Source organism: Esox lucius, chromosome 7, assembly GCF_011004845.1.
Source record: "Esox lucius isolate fEsoLuc1 chromosome 7, fEsoLuc1.pri, whole genome shotgun sequence".
Lineage (NCBI taxonomy): Eukaryota > Metazoa > Chordata > Actinopteri > Esociformes > Esocidae > Esox > Esox lucius.
In genome coordinates, this window is record NC_047575.1 from 9,769,250 (window position 1) to 9,795,429 (window position 26,180).

Below are 26,180 nucleotides of genomic sequence, written 5' to 3' on the forward strand. Positions count from 1 at the left end.
CTCTAAGGACTAAACCCCAGAGAGCACCTCCCCTAAACTCAACATAGTGTTTTCCATGAAAAAGAACCAGAGATCCAATAATAATAAAATAGATTTATATTTCTTAAATATATATTTATATACAAAACATGCTGTACATAAATGGCAGAGATTAAGGAATCCCTTTTTATTATTGACGACCAAGTCTGTCCAGTAACTTGTGCTTTCCTATCTCCCGGTAAGAAAAGTACTCCCTGTTGCTTTGGATATCACACGCTAAACTGAAACAAAAATGGCCCTGATCAGGATGGCTCTGCTTGTCCCGAGCCTTGTAAGGACACACGCTAACAAGGCTTGATCAATTAGCCTGCTAGAAAAGAGACACTGGGTATTAACATCTGGAAGGTGCCAGCTCCTGTCTGACAAAAAAAAACAAAAAACTAAATACACTCAATTTAAATAAGCCCAGTGCGTCATTAATTTTTGTGTATTCCCCCAGATGATGAAACCGAACCATCTAAAGCCTGAATTGTTAGGTCGATAGGAAAGAGAGCTTTAGCTAAAACAGAATGTTCAAAGAATGAACCTTCAGTAAACCACTTTAAACCCATGCCGTGTCTTTAGTGTCACCTTGTCTGGCAGTTAGAGTAAAGTGACCTGTGAGTTTAGGCTGTTAGGCCACTCTCTTTAAAATCCAGGCTGATGTAATGTTGCCACTGCTTAATTCACCCACAATTTAATTAATCTACATACCATTTAACATAGATTGAGAACTCCCCCTTTTGTGTCTTTGCCCTTTTAAACAGTAAAATATGTAAATGCAGCGAATTCCAAATCGTTTCCCAATTGGGAGACCCTGAGAATGCAGTTTTCCACCTGGTTGTTCTCATTCACCCTGTAAAAACAGATTCCCAGAGAAAGTTGTGTAGACAATTTAGTCTTCTAACTATAGTGAGAACAAAACATGGTTAGGGGTGAAAACCAGCAGACAAGGCAGTTTTCTAGGACCGGATTTTACATTATGGCACAAGGTGATTCCAGATGGATCGACTGGTGATAGAAATACATGTCAGAACTGACTAGGGGCCAGCCAAGTGGATTACTGTAGTGGGACCCTGTAGCTTTAAGGACATATGAGAACAGTGAGAGACAGCCAGCATATATGATATGTGCTCTGGGTAGAAAGAATTATTGAAGCCAGTCTACTCAGAGGTACGCCTGCGCTTCATTCGCCCCTTAAAAGCAAGGCATGGCCAAAGCAGGAGTGGAAAAGCATTTGTTTTTTAAAGAGACTTCTCTAGAATACTTCCAGTTATATTACACACCGAATAAAAGGACCCCTGGTGAAAACATGTACAGCGATGAGGCCAAACATGTGGGACAAAGGTTGCAATAATCAAGAGGCAATTGTGACCTCCACGTTCCGACGCAGCACCGACGCAGCACCCGCGTGTCAACATTAACACAGTCTCCCCGACATCCATAATCAAATAAATATGCCGCATTTGTTTTCAGTATTTATTCAACCTTGTTTGTTTCCAACTAAAACGCTGGAGGTAAATGTAGCACAAACAGTAGTTGAATGCTATATTAGTAGTACTGTAGCAGGAGGTGCAGTTAGCAGTAGTATGGTAGTAGTTGTAAGAGCTGTATTAAGGAAAGCAGAAAAGGCCTCTCCTGGTGGCAGTTCCACACACAGAGCTGTCGAAGCCCCTCCTACCGTCTGGAGTCCACAGCTGACGGTCAGGTCGTGGGGGGTGGGGGAGGGGTTGGTCACCAGGACACCACAGCAGGCTAGCCCATAGCCACTGAGGAGGCTCTTCAAGTAAAGTAAAAAGACATTCCACTCCCCCCAATAATAGGAAACAAAAATCAAGAGAAGGCGTTTTAGAATGAACAACCCCAGTTTCAAACCCTGTGTTCAGAACAATGTCCCTGGTGAAAATCCCCACTCCCATCCAAAATAAAACAACTTGTTTCCAGGCCTGACTGAACTGTAAACGTAAAAAAAAAAATTAAAAAAAAATGATGCACCAGATGTCAGGAAGGGAAGGCGGTTGGCGGGAGACTTATCCCTGAAACAAGCTCCATGACAGAGCGCTCCAGATGGATGCCGTTGAGAGCCTCCAAGAGAAAAGTCTGAATGAAAGTGAGGATGTTTTTATGTGACAGGGAGGGTGGTCGGATTCATTTTTGGAATGTGTATGGTATGCTGGGGAGGTGATACCAACTGGTCATATGGGCTAGAGGACCCAACCCTTTCAGGTGCCCTCCCCCCCTCACAGTGAAGCAGCAGGCTGGAGCAGCAGAGGCTTGTGTAGAAGAAACCAGGCTTGTTACAGTAGCAACTGTAGCTTCACTTGTACCCCCAGCAACACGAAGGAAAAGTCCCCTTTTCTGAATTGGTTGCACAGGTGCTGGTGCATTGCAGGTGACGGAAAAGAGAAGTGGGAGGGTTCCCTCCCTGAAGAATAAAAATCAACATTACACAAGGAAAGACACATCCCTTAAAATTGCACTGGCTTTTTGACCTGCTGGCCAAAGGGTTGTCCCCAGAAGCTCTGAGGGCAACAGCTCCAGCTTTAAGTCGTAGGAGGTGAGAAGGTGTGGGGGGGGGTGCATACGTTTTGCTTTGACATACAGCCTTATGGTGGCTTATTGAGGAGCAGAAAAATTTACTTCGTCCTCTGTATCCACCCAGTATGGCAAAGCCTTGAAAACATGTACAATGAATCCATAAAAACATGTTGAGAGGTTGTGATTTGCCATCAGTACTGTAGCAAACCTCAGAGTCCAGTTCTCTATGAGACGAGAGCACTGGAATGACTCCGGTTAGCTGGAATGGTCCGGTCAGAGCCGGTCATGCCCCATCTAGAACTCGCCCTGGTGTTGGTGTGCTTTGGCTGCAAGGGGTTCTCATGGGTTCTACTCATGGGTTCTCCAGTTCAGAATCAGCCCAGGTGCTCTAGTAAAGGCAGCTCTGTGGACTCCTCCCGGGGGGTGGGGCTTGGGGACTCGGCAGCGGTGAGGGGTGTGGTCTCAGTGGACTGGGTAACTCCCAGTGGGTCCTGTATTGGGCTGGACTCAGGTGGGGGGGCAGGCGGAGTGGACTGAAACATATGGAAGACATATCAACCAATAAAATCTCTTACTACAATTTCACTTAAAAAATAAACTATTAGATGGTTCCTCTCCTCCAAAGAAGTCTACAGGCCAAGAGCAACTGTGGTTGTTTTATAAACAGTCAATGGAAGTACATTTATGAAATATACATTTTGTGATATCCAATTTGTGATTAAGACCCTGCTTTGTGGTAACAACTCCCAACTTATTCCGGAGCCCAACCAAGCCTGTACTGGTTCATTACAAGCTGCATGCTCAACCAGGAAGTCTACACCAGAATACTTATATGATCAAAGACATGCCTTGTCTGGACTACTACCAGGAGCACACCGGCGCCCAAGCTGCCACAAGGTGTCAGCAGAGGGTGGTGAGGGAAGGCAAGCCCATTTGATTCCCCTCCCCTCCCAGTATTGTATCGGTAATATACAACACACTCCGTGGGATCCCAGGGCTAAACCACAAGCAGGATTTGAAGCCGGGTCTCCCAAAGACGGTGTCTTACCAGGGGATCGGAGTATGTTAATTTAAAGGCCAAATACACTTGAAGTAACATCAACCCTCTCATGAAACAGACTACTTTCAGTGTGAGCAACCAACTAATCAGTTTAAAAAGAAGGTTTAAAATGAAGGCAGCTATTTAGCATAACTCAAAGCATTAATATGCTTGCCTAAGACAACTTGTACTAAATGTTTTATGTATTCGTAAAGACAGTTGAGCTGTTGACAACATACAGACTTTTTACACTCACATATTCTGCCACCATCCTCACCTGAGTCCGAACGCACTGAGACCCTCCACCGTCGCTCTCGGCTGCCGCCGGCCCACTGAAGCCCTTCCTGCCCGACAGGCTCCACTTCCCGTAGAGGCCCTCGTAGGGCAGCCCACTACCCTGCCCCAGCCCCGCCCGCCCGGCGCCCCTGTGCGCTCCCTCCAGGAAGCCACCTGGGCAGAAGCGCTCGGGGCCTGGCAGGGAGGGCATGGCCACAGAGCTGCTGAAGGACAGCTGGGAGCTGGACAGGTGCTGACCCAGGAGACCCTGGATGGACGAGGTCCGATGGAGGGAGGTGACCAGGCTGGCGTCCATCCTGCCCTCTGACTGGCTGAGCAGAGCCAGGGGGAGGGGCTGAGGGTGGTGAGGCCAGGTGGGGGTGGGGCCCACGGGGTTGTCCGTTCCTACGGAGACAACAGTGAGAGGGCGTTTGACACCTGTAATGAAGACGTTCTACTACTGTGTCATCGACACAACTGTCGCTCTGCCTATTTTTCAAGTAGTAGTTTTGGTAGCAGCAGACAAGTTTACAAGAGCACAGTGCGGTCTTAGGCTCACCCATGGGGGGGTGGATGGAGGAGAAGTGGGGCTGGGGGAGGCTGGAGGCCGGGGTGCTCTGGGTGGTGTGGCCAGCTGGGTTGTTGGAGATGGAGGTGGAGCCGCCACCACAGTCAGAGTCCTCGATGTTCCCGCCGCTGTTACAGCCTGCTCCGCAGCCCTTCTGTAACCTGGAGACATACACAACCAAAGGATGAGTGGGTGAGAGGGCAGTATTTCCCTCTTATTGTAATTAGAGCGGTGCACCGCCACAAAAAAACTAATATTTTTATGATTTTTTTTTTTGACCACCCTGAGTACAGTTTAACATTGCATGCAGTTAACCAAAGCACAAGCATTAGAGCAACACTTTTTTTGCAGACTTGCATAGTGTGTATTGTGTAAAGGAATAACTATGTGGGGCAAAAATAAACAAAATAAAATTATTTTAATAATACTTTACATAAGGTAAAGAATATTAGAAGGTAGAGCACACTGACAAATGGTTAGTGCTTAAGTAAGAAAACATAGTAGAAAACATACCTAGTTTACAAAAAGCCAATATTATAATTTAGCAGATATTATTGTTGTTAATTTGCTGGCGCTCATTAACGTTGGAAAGGGAATGCGTTATAAATCCAAAACTATATTTTCCACCTCCCCCAAGTAATATTCAAGGGAAACTTTTGGCTGAAAAACTGCTGTGCCACAGTGAATGTATTGAACTAAATACTCAGGAGAGTTAGTAAGGTTAAAAAATCTAATGTGAAATCATGTGTGTTATATCCAGCAAAAGGACATTTTCTACCCCCTCTTTAATAACCAAGGCAGCACAGTGTAATATACTGTACATTGAAAACATATTGCATCATTAGGTAGTAGCTAGTTGCTTATATTAGGAGTCTGGGAGGCAATTCATGAACAGTTTTAGAGAACAGTTAATTGACAGGACTTAGGTTATTATTAGGGAATGATGTTAAGAAAGTATTGTGAAGTAATGTTAATAAAATAAAGTTGACAAGCAAAAGACTGGTGTACCGGGAGGGGGGTTTTGCAATATATTAAAACATCTATATAGCATTTCACGCATCCAGCCCTTTGTGCCGTTGATGTCAGTGTGTGGGAAAAAAATTACAGGAAACATTGAGAGGGCGAAGGTTCAGAACATGCCTTTTGACATAAACGTCCGGGAATACCGGTCAGCCCTGGCGCATCGCTCGCCGTGTCCTGTGCATTTACCTGTCCCAGCTGCTGATGAGCCAGGTGTAGATATTGTGGGGGCTGACCGGACCTCCCCAGACGGATCGCAGCTGGGCGTGCCCCCCCGCATACGATGTGGTGAGGGGAGACACGTAGATGGGGTAACCAATGGGCTGGTCGCACGAAGAGTTGATCATGTTCCTCAGGGCCTGCTTGGCATTCTGGATGCTACCGCGCTCCGGGTTACGGTTCCGCAGGAAGACCAGCTCCTGCTGTTGGCCTGCCCACAGGCCGCGCACACACTCCCGGTTCACCTTGATCACGCGGAAGCTGAGAAACCTCTTGTTGAGCATGATGATCTTGTATTCGTCGCTGCCATCATCCATGACATGGCGCAGGGCCAGTAGCGACGGCATGTTGGCCAGGATGGCACTGCGCCACACAGGGTCGCCCTCGTGGCTGATAAGCATCTTCTCCTCATTGGACGTGATGGCATCGTAGAGGACCACTGGGTCTTCGTACTCGTCCGGAGAAGTGAAGTGGTCCTGTTGAGTGGAGTGAATGCATCAGTAACCTCTCAGTCTCTGAAACATCCAGCATGAATGTAGAAACGGACAATCTGACAGCAGTCTGGTTTTCCAAATGGACCGGAGCGATCACCGACTCGCCGGCCAGCACTTAGGAGCATGGCTGGCGTCAATACGGTTAAGGCGATGTGTGACGTGTGTCTTACCTGATGCAGTTTGAGAGACATGCGCACACCCGGTGCCACCACCCTGTTGAGCAGGTCCATGTCCGCAAACACCCACTCATCCCTTGGGGAGGTGATGCGAAAGTCCCCCTTGAAGAGGGCGTGGAGGCCATACAAGAAGGGCTCCAAGCTGACATACCGGGCACACAAATAGGCATCTTTAGAATGCGGTGTCATAGAGGCAATCTCTTTCAGTTAGAATACAGTGTCACGTAAGGGACAGCGCTCCTCCAGTAGGAACGCAGACAGACATACAGCTTTGGTCTTACCTAGCAGACATGCTGTGAGAAGCTGTGCCCAGAGCTCTTCTGCCCAAGATGCACAAGCCAAAACACAGGATGACCAGGGGAGAGTCCCTCTCGCTCTCCTCCACCGGCTACAACACCCACAGGGAGATTGATCAGCAGACAAACATACTGAAATGCCTACATGTTCTCCAACACTTTTTCAACAGTAGTCCGTTGATCGAGATAAGGAAGCTACACCCACACACTTTTCACCGACAATTTCCTAACAATATGAGCGTTACAACTTAACACATGGGAATAGTTAAAAAATGAATAAAGTGACCACAGCAATATCCAGGGAATATTGAAACTGACCGTTTCTCTTCGGCTGTTGCAGTACTGGATCCAGTCCAGGTAGACCATGCAGAAGGCACTGGGCGTGATGCCCGATGCCCTGTGGTCATAGTCCTCGTCGATGTTCAGGTTAAACGTCGGGTCACTGTCCACGTAGGCGGGGTTTAGGCAGGGCCGCAGCGCCTCCTGCACCGTCTCATTGGCCAGCCACTCCTCCAGCTTAGTGGACCGACTCACATAGTAGATGATGCTCTGCGGAGGAACCACGAGTTTCAAAGCGGGTCCGGGTACCCAGTCGAACAACACACAACTCCATTAGGGGTGCATGATATTGACAAAATGTGATATTGCAATATCGATTTTCATTTTGATATTCTTAAACCTATGTAAAAACACAAAGCTTATGGGAAAACCCATCAAAATAGATCATACAGCATAAGGGTTTATTTAAACTTCATATTGGACTGGTACAACATAAATAAATAAAGACCATGTCTACAGAACAGGACATGTTCTACTGGTGGTACAGCAGACCTGCCAACCTGGTCCAACTTGTAGTATCAGATGTGCGCGTCAAATTGGGGTTCAGAACTGCCATTTGCACTTTCATTTAGCTTCATCTATACATCCCACTTGTACATACATTATACTTAATACTTGTACATTTTCTGCTGTCTTCTATTTGCACTTCTGGCTAGATGTTAACTGCAGTTCGTTGTACTGTACCATCAATGACAAAGTTGAATCTAACCTAAAGTATTTTTTGGGATATGCCCCCAAGTTAAGCCTCTACAGCAGAGGAACGCTTGTCAACTCTAAAACATGGCCAATCACAGGTATTGGCTTTTTAGACAAGGTACATAATCAACACAAAGTAAAATGATTTTGAAAACATAAAACCAAATGATCACATGGACACAGACTGAACACTAGCTACACAAAGCTTTGTAGGCTACCGCGAAGGGACTGAACGCTGTTCGCCCGGTGTCCCAGCCTATCTAAGGTGCCTGTTGTCTTTCTTGGCAGCGCATACATCATTTGAGATTTTTTTAATTGATTCAACCTCAAATCTAGTGCAATGGCCTTTTAGAAGCATTTCCTTTATAGCAAAAACTCTTCTTCTAAACTCCCGACTCCATTTAATGCCGTGTTTATATTTATTTTTAGATTACAAAAGTATAATGTTTTGTGACGTGGATCAAAATTACAGTTTCAGTCTATTACCTAGATTTTTGCCCACTAATGTTTCCTCTTTGATCTGTTGTTTCGTTGTCTCCCTGAGCCACACTCACTCATTCTTACTTTTCTGTCCTTTTTCTTTAACTCTTCTGACACGCTTCACTCTTTCTTTCTGTAAATCGAACACACTGCCAAAGGACACGTGTCTCCACAAAAATAAACTGAACATGGCATACTTTCTGCGACATTTTAAATTTTGATATAGCGACAATGGTACTGAGTCAATCGTGCACCCCTAAACTTGATTAAATTCAAATTCGGCGAAGGGCCGTACCTTGACGTAGTAGGTGATGAGGATCTTGCGCAAGTCGAACACCTGCAACATGGAGGCAGCGTTATTGTCGCTGATGCTGTAGCCCTCCAGGACGTACTTGGTGGCAGCCACCTCCCAGGCCAGCCAGCGCTGGCCGAACGCCGCGTTGAAGGAGAGCACGTGGGGTAGGTGGCCCGGCTCGCAGCAGCAGCAGCCTTCATCCTCTTCCACGCCCTCTGTGATGGCCTCCACCTCCCGCTGCTGGCAGTACGTTCCTGGGTGGGTAGAGGAAATGACAGAGAAGAGAACAAAACAATGAAAAGAGACAACAAGAAAAGAAGCGAAAGACAAGACCGAGCGAGCGAATTACTGAACGTGGTGGAAACCGAGTTCAAAATACAATGTTGTGTGCTTAAGGCCATCGCACTGAATCTGTTCCCCCTCCTTACCTCTGAACTCCAGCCCCCTCAGCTGGAAGGTGACCAGGCCGTTGCCGATCTCGATGATGTGCACCAGGGCGTTGAGGTAGTCGGAGGCCAAGATGAAGCAGTCGCCCGTGGTGTAGTTGCCCCAGCGGCCAAGGAGCAGGTCACCGCACAGGCTGTGCTGCAGCGAGCGCGTCAGGTGCTCGTAGAAGATGGAGTTCAGGTTGTTGTCGTCTGCACCTGGGGGGGGGGGGGGGGGGGGGGGGTCACAGGTGTGAGTGGAGTCGCTTTGGGAAAAAAACTTACAACTCTGGTTAAATCCGGTGGTGTCAGCTGACCTGGGTTGCGGTCCAGCTGGGTGGCCAGTCGCGTGTTGGAGTGATCGACCCGCTTGGTGCTGGATGGACGGACAGACAGATGTCGTGTTAACTACGTGATGGACGTTCTGGAAACGTATAACATGGCAGCGTGCCATCTTCCATTGAAATGACTTAGCAATAACCTCCATCTGGGGTTAACATTCACCAAACAGATCTTATAATGGAGAGGTATATTACCCGTCAAATACAGGTAGTCGTAGACTAACGCCCGGGATACGTTCCAACCTATCGGTCGAAAGTCGATTTGGTTGTAAGTTGGCCAAGGAATAATAAATTAGTATAAGTCCCCTTTAGCCATGTTTGCGTTCTCTTACTACGCTTGCTCAGCTCAGTTTAAGATTTGTTACAGTATTTTATGCATATTGTATGTAACAATATAAGAGTATACATTTCTTTATGGTATTTATTATACATTTTATTTTTACTTCAGTCACAAGTCCGTGCGGACGTAAGTCGCATAGGCCATAAGTCGACGACTACCTGTAACCGCAATCTGCAGGGCGATGACATAGCTGTAGTGGCATAAAACTGTTGCTTAATGCCTGCAATGTTTGAGCATTGGGAACGTGACCAAAAACTTGCATCTTGATTGAGTATCAGCAGTTGTTTTTTTTAAACTGCCACCTCTACATTTCACAAACCCCTGGAACAGGAAGAACTCACTTGTAGTCTCTCTCCCAGAACTTGACAGGCCTGGTATAGGAGGTAACAAACACAGCACTGCCCAGGACAGGGTTCAGGGGGGTGGAGAACAGAGCGGAGAACACTGCCTGGACAAACAGCATGGCTGAGTCTGAGACAGGAGGAGTTAAGGTCTGAAGAACAATGAGACCGACACAGGACACATGGGCAAATAGCCAGTTGGTTATAGCACAGTTTGGAAGGGTGTTATGTCAATGGTTCAATCCCTGACCTCCGATATAAAGTCTGTCAATGAGTCAAAACATGCCAGTCGTGGTCTCCTTCGTGCTCTCTTCATAAATCAAGATTGGATGCCGGGAGGCAACCAGGACAATAAAGAGCCTATATATGCAGCATGTATGATATGGATAATTTTAATACACATATAAAGTATGTAGATATGAATAATGGCCATTTGTTTTCTAGAATGTGTTTCCTGAGTTATGTTTTTACTTAGAGTTTGGTCCCCAGCAAGAATAACAGCTGGCTGGCTTTCCTGCCGCCAACAGGGAACTGAGAAAAATTCCTAATGACTAAATGCTACACAAGGCACTTAACCATAATTGCTCCTGTCGCTCAGGGTAAAAGCATCCGTTAAATGACAAATGTAAAAGAAAATTAGAAAAGTAAATGTAATGCTCTTTCACATTCTTTTGACAGGCAAATCGGCAGCTGGAAGTGCGAAATGACTCTGTCCCTTTTAGAGTTGTATCTGGCAATTTCCGTCTGATCACAGTGCTGATGTAGAAGGATACGAGGAACAGCAAATGGCTGGGCGAAGGCGTGGAAGGCTGAGCCCCAGGTTATCTGCCAGGGGGCGATGTAGGTGAGCACAAAGCGCAGCTTGTACAACAGATCCCACAGCTAAAAAGAGAAACCGTCATACAGGTCATCAAACACCACAGACTACAGTCATTACTCCACACGACATTTACAAGTAGCCAAAAATGACTGACGGTCAGTTTATAAAACCCTAGTGTAGTATGAGCCGCTTGTTTAACTTGGCTGAAAATCTCTGAATGCTTGGCTGGGGGGAGCAGGCGGATACCTTGCTGAAGACGATGGACATGAAGTAGTAGTCCAGCAGGAAGGTCTCCGAAAAGTGGGGGTAGTCGAAGAGGAAGAAGAGGACGGTGAAGCACAGTGTGACGTACTGCAGCGACGGGGCACAGAACGAAGAGCGCAGCAGCTTCATCCCCGCCAGGCAGATAAACAGAGCACGGCCACTGTGGGGGGGAGGGGGGTGCACATTAAAACAGACATTGCGTACGAATCCCGCGTTCACAAAAAGGCTCACGTTGACCAAAGCTTACTAGATGTCCAGTTGGTTGGGTTTAAGGCTGACACGCTGGGCCTCCTCGGTCAGGGAGTTGAGGACCACGGCGGGGTGGACTACGTACTTCTCCACACACTGCAGCCAGGCGTACAGCTTCTCGAACCACATCAGCTGGGCAGCGTCTGTCACGAGGGGGGGGGGCACGGAAAACCGTCAAAGACAAACGACAGGGCGGTTATACGCATGTCTGAGGGAAGGCGGGTCAATACTCACCGCGGACCTCAAACTGGCTGTATTCTCGGGAGCGGAGCACGGGATGGGCCAGGCAGAACCAGGGCAGCTGCTTGCGGAGCTGGGGCAGTAGGTAGTGGGTGACAAAGCCCACCACCCCAGCCACCATGTACAGGATGTAACTGAGAGCTGGCTGGAGGGGGGAGAGGGAGAAGACTTCAGTATAGTAAAGCCTGTAACGCTACAAACCAAGAACGCTTTACAAAAGCCTCTCTGTATACCAACATAGCCCATCTCTTCTATCCCAGCGCAAACTGGCTAACCTGCAAGGCGATGAACACAGTACTGGCACTGATGGCAAACGTGATGACAGCCATGAGAGGACACATGACCAGGTCAGAGTGGAAAATCTCTCTCTATAAAACACAGACAAAGAGTTAGAAAACATTATATACAGGATAGGAATTTCATGATGGCCATGGCCGTCATTGCCCTTCGCTCTGACTGTGATGCCCCTAAAATCATTGTATGCCCTACGGACACCATGGCCTTGGTGCCCCTGCTACTGACAAAATCTTGCGGTCATCAGTCGGTTTGTTTGATTGTAGTTCGCAACTGAAAACAACAAGAACAGACTACATGCAGGTAAGCAAGCTAGCTAGTTATCGATCAATAAATAGCTGACTTAGTGCTCAACTGAATCAAACCTCCCCGTTTTGGAAGTTGCGTTCATGAGCAACTGAGAAAGTTCTGACCTCGAGTGGGAGCATACACCTGAACACCTTTTGAAATCTCTGAGAAGTAACGTTAGGTTTGACATCACTAGACATGGCAGTGTTTGTGGTGAATATTTTAAAAACAAATTACTTAAAATAAATAAGTCACTACATTTGCTATTTAGGCTGTACTCATAAGCGGAGGCGATTGTGATGTTAAAGGTTACTTTGACATTACTGTCCGTAATGTTAGCCTTCTGGCTAGCTAACCTTAGCGTTAGCGTAGAACCCCATATTGTTGGCATAACCAACAGCAGTTTTGAAATATATCTTCTTGTATTCAGTAATAATATGATCAAGTTGTCAATGTTTAGTGATTAATAGGGACATACAAATGTTAACTCGCATGTCATTAATTAGCATTTCTGAAATGTCAGTGGATATACTAATATTTTCAGCTAGTTGGTTAGTGACGTGGCTAGAAAATACGCCGGCATTAAAATTATTGGCCAATGTCCCCCATTATCGGCCACCTTACTAGTTTGTTCAGTAACAAATGACATTATATTTACAAATGACAGATCATATTCTTCTCGTGCTTACTAGAAAGTTTTAGCTACTTTTCATGCCTTCTCATAAAGAAAAATAGTAATCTGATCACTTTAATGACATGATGTCTGGTCTGTCGCGCAAGTCGAATTCCACGATTTGCAACTTGTCTAAAACATATTTTAAATCTATAGTATAGTTTTAATAAGTTATTATTCAAAATATGATGTTAAAAAAGTGAATATATGTTTTTATATACACATGCTTTTTTTTTATCAGCAATTCAAGTTGTTTATTTGTAAGCACCTAATCCTCCTAGATATTTTACTGAATGTCCTTTGTGCCCTAAACATTTTTGTGACACCGAAGGCCAAATGGGCTTGCCCCTAAAATGATGAAATTCCAAGCATGATTATAAATATAATTTTTTCATACCCTTATTTAGTTATTCTATAATTTGTCATGGCTGTCTTGAAAGAACAGGCAAGCAGTTCACTGAATGCTTCATACCTTGTGTATTCCTGTCTGACAAATGAAACACTAACACATACAAGAGCCCTATGGGTATCGCATTCCAAAGTACTGCACTAAATAGCTGATACGGTGTCATTCTTACCACTGAGTTGCGGAGCTTTTCGGGCAGGGGGTCTTTGATCTCCAAAGGAGGATCCTCTGGGGTTCGGCTTTCCAACTCGGGAAAGAACTTGGAACGGACCAGAGACCTTCGGAGCACAAAGTTTACAATGAGCAATGTGTAACAGGACAATTGGTTGGTCATAAAAAAACACAGCTGCGTTCTCGGAATGTTAGCTACCAAACAGAAAGATACCAGTAGCTAGACTGTGGTATTCAATATGTTAATGTAAACTTGTAGATTTTCTGGCATTTTTTATTCTTTAATGGGCAGGAAAATGGGGAAACAGTAATGTTATCTAAAATAAGAAATAGAATGTGGGCTTTGGTGATGAGTTATACTGACCACAGGATGACGGGGTCACTGCTCTGGCGACTCAGGTGGTAGGAGAGGGCAAGGAGCAGGCCGCAGAACACAGAAAACAGCACCGGAACATGGGGGTGTTCCCAGGGAGCGTTGATGGCACCCAGGCAGAACCCGTAGAGCAACGCGGCCATAAACATGCTGCGTAACAGGCTGTAGACGGAGGACAGGGGGCTGGTGGTCGCTATGGAGAGGAAAAACACAAACGTCAACAGGCATTGCTCAACAACAACAAAACATATTGTCAAGCTGCATCCCTTGTCGTGGCCCCGTCCTACCTGTTCCTCCGAAAATGTGCATGTCGACCTGCTCCAGCAGACACATGAGGAAGGTGTTGACCTGAGGTAGAAGACCGAACAGGAAGATGACGGGGAAACACAAGGCGAACACTGGGGAGGACAGAGACAATGACACGCAGAGAGAACGGGTGAGTACATCTGCCAGCCATGACATGTCCTGAAAAGCACCCGGTGACAGGCGGCCAATGCCCACTGACCTATGAGGACGTCCCTGGCACAGAGCAGGAAGTGGGCAGAGAAAAAGGTGACACCGTAGAGGGAGAAGGGATGCAGGTGGCCCGAGTGGCCAGCCAGGTCGAACACCCAGATGAGAGCACAGCACAGGCAGAAGTAGACGGGCCGGCTGTACACAATGACCCAATTATGTCCCTGGAGGGGGAGGCCAGACAGTCGTCAAACCACAATGAATACATTACATGGTCCATAATGGATGGGACGGAGGTTTGTACGCAGTCTTTGTACTCACGTGCATTGGCGAGGCGGCGTCCGGTTGAACACTCTGTAAGGAAGGAGACAGCCAGGGTTACTTCAGGTTATGTAATGCGTTGTTAAATAATCACTTGTTAAATAATCACACCAACCAGGAAGGGAGAGTGAAGGACGTATTTGGGTTTGTCATGGTAAAACTACTGAGTTTTGAACTTTAACCAAAACAAACAATGAAAGGCACAATTTTGGGAGTGTAGAGAAAACAAAGCAAAGTTCATGAAATTGCGTGCCTGAATGAACAAATGAATGATAGTGCTTGGGTATGCATGCGCAAATGTATTAACGGGTGATAGTTAGGGTGTACATGCGCAAGTAGACATGGAATTGAAGGGACAAACACTGGGCAAACTAACAATACAGGCAGTTGATGAACAGTCGAACTGGGCAACTGTATAAATAACTTGGGTAAAGGCGTTGAATCATTCCCTACGCCTGGTGTTATGTACCTTTAGTAGTGAATACTGGCAGCTGGCGATGACCAGGCAGAACTGGAAGACCCAGATGTCACGGAAGAAGCCCTCCAGGAGAAGAAGGAAGCCAAGGAAGGCCACCATGCTGGCCAGAGCCACAGCAAACACATTCTCAGCCACGCCACGGTTCCTACAGGACAGACAGTGGAGGATGAGAAGAGTTCAATTGGAGTCAACAAAAATCACAAGAAACCTCAAGTATCGCCTTTATGCAGTCACGCCGCAGTATAAATATCTAACAGAAACGGCGTCTCCGTCCTCGCTACAGATGAGAAACGTCGCTGAGTCGTGTTGGCAGTGAGGGGTTCTCGCTCACCGGTCCAGTAGCGCTAGCAGGGCCAAGCGGTCATAGCGCACTCTCAGCCATTTCCCTGGCAGAACCCAGAACCGGTAGTATTGTTTGGGCTTGGCTTTCTCCTCGATCATCAACGTGTTCTCCTGGGACTCGTGGAGAGACTCGTGGTCAAGGTCAAACTACAAACATAAAGAGGAAATTGGAATTACATCTCAGGCGCTATAAAGTCGTTTACAATAAAACTAATTAGGGAATTCACAACTGAGAAGGTAAATGGTGTCTCACCTCTGGCATCTCCGACATCTCCAGCGGCACCCTGCGCACCTGCATGCCCTGCAGAACCACAGGCCTGGGCTGAAGCATGGTGAGCACCGCTGCCCCCTCCTGGACATCAGTGGAGGTGAAGCTGGATGACTGGGACTGTCTTTCTCGCTCCCTGCGAGGAAAACAAGAGATTGTGTCAATATTTGTTTTGAGAAAAAAGGCCAAGAGCTCGAGCGAGGGAAAGCATCTTCGGGATGAGATGGAAGAGACGTTTTGCCACGTGAATGTACTGCAGTTTGATTGGTAGAAGCAATGAAGTCATGTTAGCATGTAGTAACATCCCTGTGGAACATTTCAGACACTATGTAGAATCCACCCCCCCCCCCCCCCTTTAATACTGTGGAATACAGGTTTTGCCATACAGAACAGGACCGGTCATCACAAAAAGTTCCACTCTGACTGGACTTTGGACATACTAACTGACAGACCCCAGTCTGTCAGGTTAGACAACTTCACCCACTCCACACTGATCCTGAACACTGGGGTTCCACAATGCTGTGCTGAGCCCCCTCTTATACTCCCTCTTCACCCATGACTGCATTTCTGTACACAGTTCCAACACCATCGTCAAGTTCACAGACAACAAAATGGTGGTAGGCCTGATCAGTGACAATGATGAGTCAGCCAACAGGGAGGACAAGTGCATGGTGCGCTGACAATAACCTGGTCCGGCAAAGAAAACCAAGGAGCTCATTGTGGATTACGGTAAGTCTAACGGCTGCAGTCGCCCCAGCTTCAAATTCCTGGGTGCCCACATCTCCAAGGACCTCTCCTGGACCCTCAACACCTCAAAAAGGTACAGCAGCGCCTGTAGTTTTTGAGGAGGCTGAAGAAGGCCCGCCTGTCTTCCAAGATCCTTGTGAACTTGGACTGCTGCACAATCAAAAGCATTCTAACTGTCCCACAGGGTGGTTTGGTGGAGGCTCCGTGGCCAGAAGGCTCTGCAATGGGTGGTGAAAACCTCCCAGCATATCACTGGTGCCCAGCTCCCAACCATCACAGCATCACCAGGGACCTTTCACATCCATGCCACAAGCGGTTTGCCCTCCTACCATCTGGCAGGCGGTACATGTTATATGTCCTTGGGGTAAGGTGGGGGAACAGCCTGCCCTTTTGGGTAAAACATAGCTGTTGATGGAACAAAGGGAATGTGTATTGTTCACATAGGACATCTTACCACATCCCATTTACTGTATAAGTACAGATGACTGTTCTGTGTTATGCTAGATATGCCTCATGGTTTATTCTGTAAGCTTTGTGCCTCATTTCTTCTTGCAAGCAAATACAAAACGCTAATTGTGTCAAGAGAATTTTACTTCCATTAAGAGTTCTAATCGATGGAAATACCATAACATACAGGTCTCTTCATTTGTGCACCAGCAGGGTTGGGAAGAGTTTCTTTCCAGTTACTGTAACCCTGCTGAACTCTGTGACCCATCACTAACCATACCCACCACTTAGAACTGCCTCTCAGGGATCTTATTGTACTACTCCCTTTCCAGTACTGGACTCTGACACTGCTTTGTAAAGTCTGATAAGGATGTTTCCAGTTGTTACATGAACATGTCTACCTCAGGAACTTCACCTGCTATCCCTGCATCTCAGTTGCCCATGCCACCTTACACCTTCAATTTGCCTCGATTACACATTTAGAATTGCCATTTGTACTTGCATTGCACATCTATTCATCCCACTTGTAACATACATTATGCTTAATACTTTTAGATGTTCTGCCCTCCTCTACTTGCCTTCATTGCAGATTTAGAATTGCCATTTGTACTGCACATATATTATACTTAATACATTTTCTGCCCTCTACTATTTGTACTTCTGGTTAGACGTTAACTGCATTTCATTGTACTGTACATGTTCAATTACATTAAAATTGAATCTAATCTAATCATTAAAGAAACCAAGAATTGTTCTCTGTCAGAGAATGTCAGGTTAAGAGATCTGTCCGCCAAAGCGCACCTGGGTTGTTCAGCAAGAAAATGATCCATAATACATAGATGACATTGAGGAAGGGCTTAGTCAAGACCTAGATCAGACCTAAACCCAATCGAGATGTTGAGGCAGGACCATTGAAGAGCAGTTCATGAATGTGTTGTTCTTCAATCTACAAATCTAAATATCATATTGCTCCATGTATTACTTTCCATTGGCCATGATGACTAGGCCCTGATGCCATTAAAGCATTAAGAGAAAGAATCTTACGCTACTGGGTCTTCATAGCCCCCTCCAGCAGGTCCAAACGTGTACGATCTCTTCACCCCTGACATAAAAAATAAATAATAATCAGCACAAAAACAATAAAGGAGCGCATCCAATACAGTGGAAACAAAACCAGGGATGGAATCATTGGCAACAAATAAATGTTTCACCCACACCGCCCAACACATGCTCACCGCCCTCGTCGTAGAAGTAGTGCACAGCCCCCTCTGTGGTGTCGTCGAAGGTAGAGGCCTCGTGGACGCGCCCACTGGGCAGCAGCAGGGAGGTGGCAAACTGTAAAGCTGAAGGCAGGGCCCGCGTCCGTGAGTGGGAGGAGGTACGTGCTCGCTGGAGGTCCTGGAGACTGCAGAAGGACATGGGGGATTTACTTTATGAAGCACGTGTGTATCAAACGGGTTAGTTTTACGCATCCCAAGCCAAGACCGGGGTATGTGTGAGTGTACACACACGAATTTGACTGGACTCACCTAGGAGGGGAGCCCATGGTCGAGGGAGGCGGTGTGGGGTTGCTGCCCGCGTTATGTCGCCTGCGGATGGCCTGGGTCCTCTTCACGCTGCTAACAGAGTCCCGCTTGCCCCCCTCCTCTGGAGCCAGAGCTGCAGACAGCAGATATTCAAATTAGCTTGACGGCTGTGTACAACCCCCGATCATCAAGTAAATACAGAAACCAATCTTTCAATGAGAAGTTATTTCAGCATTAATGGGATAACGCTTGATATCAGGGTTCCTGGTACCAACCAGACAACAAGTGCTGATCTAAAACCAGTTTACTTTATAATAGATGGACTTAAGGGGCCTGATCCTAGACTAGACCACTTTTGGGACACGAGCCCAGAGTAAGAGAGAACATCTCACCTCCCCCGACAGCTCCCTCCTCCACCAGTTCCCCAGCCCTCCAGCCCGTGTGATTGCCAGCCCAGGAGCCCCCTAGAGAGTCCAAGCGATGATGGTGCCCCCCGGGGAAGCCATCCATGTGGCCGGTCCGGGCCTCTAGGTCTGATTTGGAGACTGTGAGGGGGCGAGGGGCGGGCACCGATGAAGCCGTGGTCAGCACGGTGGAGGGCAGCGCTGCTGCGTTGGCGTGACCACCGCCGGCCCCATCCATGCTCAGCACGCGTGCGTGGGTCTTGGCGCTGGCTGTGCTGGCCGACCTCTGCGCTCTGTGGGAGGGGCCGGCCGCCTCTGTTGCCTCCCCGTCCCTGGGGGCGGCCAGCTGGGCAGAGGAGGAGTGCGGGTTCGTGACGCCGGCCTTAGCCAGGTCCGGGGAGTAGCAGGACGTTGAGGAGCTGGAGTCGGAGCTATAGCGCCTCTGGGATCCCAGGCTGGAGCCGGCACTCATGTCGCTGCCGTCGTCGTCATCCTCCTCGTCGCTGGAGTCCTCGAACAGGCTCTCGCTGTACGCCTTGGCTCCGAGCCGGCTGCGTACCGGGATGTAGTCGCGGTGCTGCCCGTGGTTCTGGTGCCGTCGGTAGGAGCCACAGTCGAAGCTCCCGCTCCCCGCTCCGCCACGCTTGCGCGGGGCTTTCCTGCGGCCGGGACGGTGGCCGGCGGCAGTCCGCAGCAGCTTCAGGTCTTTGGGGCGCACCACCTGCTGGGCTTGCAGAGAGGGCTGCTCAGGGTGCAGGAACGGGGTGGAGGAAATGGGCAGGGTCGGCTCAGAACACACCAGACCCAGCCCAGACGGCACCGAGCTGGCCTGCCGCGGAGGGGGTAGGGGGGGGACCTGGACCCTCCGGTCTGGGTCGCAGGCGTCCGAGTGCCCACTGCTGGAGGGAGACGAGTCGTGGAGCCCGGGGGGGCGCGCAATGTCAGAGGGCACTGGGGGCAAGTCGTCTCCCTCAACTAGGGTCCTGTCAAGGCCCCGGCAGCGCGACAGCTCCCTGGATGGGGAGCGCAGCAGTTCGCTGTCCGACAGGTCGTCCGTATCACTTCCTCCCTGAGGTTCGGGCTCTTCCGTGGTGCCAGGGGTACTGGAGGCCATGGGCCCTTTGTCTGCATTCGGCGGCAGGGTGATTGAAGGGCTCTCCAGCTGAGTGGAGTCGGTCTTCTCGCTGCGGTAGCTGCTGACCGTGCTGAGGGTCTCTCGGTCCGCCCCGCCCCCGCCACTGAAGCAGCTGTCGGTGGAGCCAGCTGCCATGGCCACCCCGCTGCGGCTGCCCGGGTGCTCCACCCCCGGGGCAAAGGAGCCCGGGTCCAGGCCCAGGCCCAGCAGGTTCTCGCTCAGCTCCTCGCTCAGACTGCTCTTGATCAGGGGGCTGATGGGAGCATCCCCCAGGCTCTCGGACTCAGCCGACGGGCCAAGGGGGGAGTAGGCACCTAAAGCCATCCCATCCTCCTCTGGACTCTGCTGGGACAGCTGCTCCAGCATCCCCTCCATCTCCTCCAACCGGCCCTTGTCTCCTCCGTCTTCCTGACTGGAGGGGGAAGGGGGGATAGAGATGCACTCACCAGGTTGCAGGCTCCCAAATCCCCCCGACATGCCAGCTCCCGCTCCTCGTAGGCCAGGGAACTCTCCCCCTAGGGCAGCGGCCAAGCAGGACTGGACCATGTTGGCAACGTTGGCCACATCTGGAACAAGTCAAATGCCAGATGAAGCACACACATCCCAAGCCAAGACCAAAATAGCTGAAATATTGTGTCAGATAAAAAAAAGACAAAAACATTGTTTAAATATGTACAAATAAATCAGCAGGCCTGAATTTGATCAGGGAATGACGTACTGCATGGCGTTGAAGAAAATTACACAGTAACATAGAGTACATAACAGACAGTGAATAAAACTAGGGATGCACTGATACTGATTTTTTCAGTAAAAAAACAAAACAAAGGTTTTGTCCCCTAAGCATGTTGTGGACCGGGTTCTAGTGTTTTCACTATTCTCGTCTTTTTGGTCAGTTATCGACACTTATATTGATAGTTATTGTACCAATGTCATTCACGAATGAAAGAAAAACGAACGTTGCTGTGCAATGAAATGAAGCTTGTCTTTAGTCTCGCTATCAAATGCTCAATTATAATGACTTTTCCGAGCAGTAAGATACTAGTAGGCCTTTCTCAGGCTAATAAGCTATTAAAACGGCCAGTGGCAAAAGCCATACAGTTCATTGATGCTATTTGATGTGGAATGAAACATCAAAAGAAATGTTAGTTTAACACAATGCTAAGCGGGGTCTAGCTAAATATTCAAACTTGGCTTGATGTTAATTCATGACAAAATGATCTAACGTGTATCCCAATCGGTCCCAATACTGGCGTATAGCTTACTATACGCTAAACAGTATGTAATTCATCATCCACGAAGTACGTAGTTTAAAATGTGGCTGACATATATAGCATTGGTACGCTATTGGGAGAAAATAGAGACTAATAAGACAAACTGTCAATTCCTCCCTACTACACTAAGAAAACTTGACAAATTGACATAAACTAGCTCTAAAGCTAGCAACCAGGAACCCGAAGCTAAATTAGCAAGGCTAAGAATAACGTTGAACTCTGATTTAGCACTGTTTTTTTGGAACAGGAAATTCTATTTATCACTATTGTTATTATTATTATTATTAAGAACTTCATTCTCTAACAGGCATTGGCGCAGAACCGCTTTTTGATCAGTGAGTAATTATATGAAAAAAAAATATGAAAATGTAATAAGCTTTAATAAGGCAGTATTCTCTCATAAATATCCCACATTATCAACAACCAAAAATGGCTGGTCATCAAGTGCAATGAACTCAGCAAGAGCCTCTGCTCTTATTCTTTTTTCTGCTGTGGTCTTTCTCTGGACATTTTATTTTGCTTCTCCAGTGTTTGTTGCAAAGTTAGCTGTTGTGGTTCTGCGCTGCTAGCATTAGCATACTCCTTGAACTCTGCGCTGTGTTGAGTATAAAGAGGTTTGAAAATTGCTTGTGTTACATTAGTTTTTCCTCTCCTTGACAGTTTAGCAGAGCAGATCATGTACTCTGCTTTACTTGTGTCATTGTTGACATGTCTATCTTCCTGCTCTACCATTCTGAGTTCTAAACTTATGCGGCCAGAGGCGACACAACCATCGCAGTGAGTTTACAGGCAGTAGCAAAGGACAACTGAAGATCATTTGAAAGCTTTCGTTAAAGCCATACACTGTAGCTGAATGTTTACTGGCAGTGTGAATATACCAATAAAACAAATCTGCCAGCCAGACTGTAACTTTCCCAACCTAATAACTGTCCCAACCAATCCCAATCTTATTATGGCAGCGTTTGTACAAAATATAGAAAAAGCGCCACTAACACCTTGCACAATCACAAACGCCAGCTAACAATATACCAGTGTTTGATTTGCAAACAGATGCCAACTAATTTGACTACCAAGCAATATAATTAGATTAAATATATTCATTATTAATTGAACTGCATCAGTCTATACTGCTAACAACACCTAACCCCAAGTCATGGAATGCTGCGTCAAGTTTATCTTAATTTTACAACTGCATTTAAAGCTAGAATGGTAGCATAACATGGGAATTTTCAATACATTTTAGTATATCAGTATATCTGCAGACAATCTTACGCAGAGCAACTTCCAGTACTGACTGCATACAAAAGGGTTGCATAAACTTGACATCTACTAGTGTGTTAGCGCTTCATACCGGCTATGTAGTTAACTTAAAGTGGCCCCATATTGAAACCCACAAAGACAAAATATCAGCTATCTGCAGTGACATGCTAGGGGCTTACGGAGGGGGTCCTGGGAGCTGTGTCGGAGGACATCACGGTGGGCCGACGTGACGATCAAGTTATTGTTGCCTTGCTCTCGCATCAGATCCTTGATATCTGAGAAGAGAAGGATCAGTCCTTGAATTACACGGCTGCTCACACTGGACTGAACACACTGCAGCTGCTTGTCAGATTTGTTTTAGTAACCACAACACTGTGGTTAGAGTGGGGTTATATTAAACGGTTTACCCTTGGATCCTCCACTATCATCAAGCTGTGGCAAAAACTCCTGAGGAAAAAAACAAAAACAAGCTATATTAAGTTTTGCTTTTTGAAAATTAACAACACGCTATTGTTCCTAATTGTAGTATGCACTTTTCGAAATGTAGATAAGAGTATGTTTGTGTTCTCTTTAGACGCAAGCCAGCTCTCACCGACACCTGGTTAAGTCCAAACAGAGAGTGCTGGGAACTGCAGCGAACTGGCGGCGTTGAGTTGACCTTTCTGAACACAGTCATCTCCACACCGACATTACTATCCCTGAAAGAAGCATAACAATGAAACAACATACTGTTTAATCTGTCCACAATCATGTCAAATAATAGCACTAAAATCATCCACCCCTGAATTATCCTCTTCACTCAGATGTACAAGGAATCAGGATTTGGACAATCTCTGTCAGTACCTGTGCTGGTTCCCATCGTGGCCTCCTGACCCATCATCACCTTCCTCAAGCCGCGGGGCATCGGTTATGAGCGAGGCTTGCCTCTTCTCAACTATCTCACCCAGGTCGAACATGGCATGGAGGCGGAAATTCACAGCTTTTATGGCTGTGAAGAAGGCCGCCACCACAGCACAGTACACACCAGCTACGACTAGGCTGGGGGGGAGAGACTGGCCCGGCAGGACAAGAGGTGGTTGGGAAAGAGAAAGAGAGTGAGTCTAGAGCTGGAAGTAAAGTAGGCTTACCCACAGGGGATAAGGAAAAACACCTTGCCCTCAATACCAGAAGAACTAAGGCGGTTCACCTAAATAGAGACATGGAAATATTGGACATAATATCACCAATGTTGAGGAACCACTCCTAGATGATAACAGCTTGAGAGGACACAGTTGAGAGACCTAGTTTTTAAACTGCATTCTTCATTAGACAACATACTGACACTAACAAAAAGCACAGACATCAACGAGACTGAAAAGAAGTGTGAGAAAATAATTGTTGATGACTAATATTACACCCTTAACTGGTTCTTCATTGTTACCAACACGATAACATCCTGTGAAAACCAGTTATTTGATCTGAACAGAGGCTGAGCAGTAGTGGTGCAGTTTGTACATTTTCACATCCAGTCTATCCATATAGACTCACCATGTACAGAAGGAAGGGGAAGGCCAGGAGAAAGATCCAGAGGTACAGGTGGAAGCAGTTGGAGAATGTGGTCTGGTGGGGGTCCACATACCAGCCACCTGTGAGCGAAGCCCACACCCCCTGCCTCAATATCTGAAGAGCTTGGGAACCCATTGCCCCCCTCAGAGCAGCCAACCCAGGGTTGCAAGGCTTCCTCTAAGGCTGGTGCTCCAAATGGTCCAGTTGTAGCCACCCTGTTACACCTCTATAATAGCACCTCCATCAAGGACAAAATGTAAATGAGTCAGTTGAACAGGGGGCTCTTTTACTTATTGCCTGGTTTATAGTCCTTAGTGTAACTCAAGAGAGTCTGCATGTTCTTGTTCCAGAATGGACTTCTTTGCTGTGCAGTTCTTGCAAAAAAGTAATCCTTGTTTGTTTATCTGGACAATAAATTTGGCACACTGGTGGTGACCTACTGATTAAATAATCATCTGGAAGAAAAATCACAACAGCTTTGGATGGTTTCTTCACACATTTCCAGCATTTTGAGTCACATTTAAATAAATTAGGAGTAGTTCCTGATAACATCCTTCAGAGCGAGACGCTGTTGAAAGTCACTTATAATCAGAAAAATTGCCCAATTCAGAGATGGAGCTGTAGATTGGTTTGACTTTGTTAAAATTTCAGTGAAAAGGAGTCACAACTTCAGATATGTATTTGGAGTCCTGAACCTCATGAGATTGAAAGCTATGCATTCGGAGAGATTGGTTAAAAATAACATTTGCAATGACACTCCATGGATATGTATGCTCCTACCCGGGTGCAACTGAATCAGCCTATTGTCACCTACTGATCTATAGACACTATCTAACGTTATCTAAATGACTAGGTAATACTAGCTAGCAACTTCCTACATGTTAATAATCTAACTACTGCATACAGCTGTCATAATTACATGTAGACAGTTGTTGCCAACGAAAGCACTTTACAAAAAACATAAACCAACTTACATAACTAGCGGATTTGTCAAGAGAAAATAATTAGCTAGCAGTTTGTAACTTATAACCAAATAGCTAGCTAGCCAGCTAGCTATACTGACAGTTGCTATCTGCCAACCATGGCTACTTAGCGAGTGAGCTACTGTTACTACGCTTATAAAACAAGACGTTAACTTGTAATTCCAAGATAATACTTAAACTATGTATTATAATGTCTGGCGGATTAAACCAATAGTGTTTTGGCAATCACATCATAAAATATCATTGTTTAGAACAGAACTTGACTAGCTATTTCAGTTCAGAAACATTAACGCTAATAACGCATTAGATTTGCAAGCTAGGTAGTAGTAGATAGGCCACACACCCCATATAAAACAGCCAACGCTTGCTATAAGAATTTATACGATATGTTTGGCTAGCTAGCAAGCGAATATAAACTGGTAACTTCACGTGATAACTATATTAAATTGCTTATTTACGATTCCCTTACTAGGTAAATTAACGCTGCTGGGCTCTTCCGTGTTTAGCAGCAACGTAAGAATCTCAGATTTTTCCTATAACGATGGTTGCTTCAGTAGAGTAGTAGCTAGATAGTTGAGTTGGCTAGCTAGCAAACTAGCTTACCACATTTGCCTGTCATTGTTTTCCGATAACGCCTTTTCATCTTTTGAACGACAGCGGATGTCTACTTGATGGTTAACTCTGCACAGATTTACGTCATTGCCTTTATCATGTGTTCGCTTACTAGCTAGCTTTAAAAACGCTCCTCTTCGTTAGCTCGCTAGCTGCTAATTCCATTCGCCCATCAGTAACACCGGAAGTAAACAGTCAACCACTTAGCTACACAGGAAGGGAAGGATGTTCCATATTAAAGTTAAAGAAATAGTTGCGGTTCAGTGTGGCAAGCTGATAGTCTTTCTAGACTAATTACTGTGCAGAGTGCTTGTCCTTTAGGCACCCGAGATAATTGTTTTACGCCATTTATCCGAGCAGTTAGTTTTTATTTGTTTGAAAAAAGCACTATATAACAAATATTTGTAAAGTAAACCCAAAGAAATGAAACCAAATAGTTTTGTATTTTTAAAACAAATAGACTGTACACTGCAAACTTGCAGACTGGGACTACAACGGATTACAAACTTTTTGTAAAATCCTACTCCAGTTACATGACAGTTATGAAATGTTTAAGTTTTAAGTGAGTGATTTTGATGACATGGGAACCTATTGGTAAATAAATTATATGGTACACAATTGTAGGGGGACAGTTTTGGCTAGATATCACTAGTTTTACAACCAGTAGCCAGCGTTTCCTACATTTTCAATTAATTATATTGTACCTACT

General features: G+C 46.4%; 1 protein-coding gene across 2 annotated transcripts; it reads right to left on the reverse strand.

Moving 5' to 3' along the window:
- Positions 1 to 2,000: 2,000 nt before the first annotated feature.
- LOC105030048 (pecanex 3) lies at positions 2,001 to 25,672 on the reverse strand. Of its 2 annotated transcripts, none has more exons than XM_010903696.5 (33): positions 23,859 to 25,672; positions 23,175 to 23,383; positions 22,930 to 23,029; positions 22,739 to 22,778; positions 22,511 to 22,606; positions 18,654 to 20,366; positions 18,265 to 18,394; positions 17,971 to 18,140; positions 17,780 to 17,837; positions 15,527 to 15,677; positions 15,263 to 15,420; positions 14,923 to 15,076; positions 14,454 to 14,486; positions 14,185 to 14,356; positions 13,967 to 14,077; positions 13,671 to 13,872; positions 13,308 to 13,413; positions 11,750 to 11,842; positions 11,469 to 11,619; positions 11,233 to 11,377; positions 10,968 to 11,145; positions 10,675 to 10,783; positions 9,902 to 10,031; positions 9,197 to 9,255; positions 8,883 to 9,098; positions 8,455 to 8,708; positions 6,963 to 7,193; positions 6,630 to 6,736; positions 6,343 to 6,490; positions 5,649 to 6,154; positions 4,431 to 4,600; positions 3,873 to 4,276; positions 2,001 to 3,089 (listed from the first exon to the last, which is right to left on the reverse strand). In XM_010903696.5, the coding sequence occupies exons 1-33, from the start codon at positions 24,009 to 24,011 to the stop codon at positions 2,931 to 2,933; spliced, it is 6,816 nt and encodes a 2,271-aa protein (XP_010901998.1). In that variant the 5' UTR covers positions 24,012 to 25,672; the 3' UTR covers positions 2,001 to 2,930. The 2 variants fall into 2 exon arrangements, with proteins under 2 accessions (XP_010901998.1, XP_010901996.1); XM_010903694.5 differs by having other exon boundaries at positions 22,924 to 23,029.
- Positions 25,673 to 26,180: the final 508 nt, after the last annotated feature.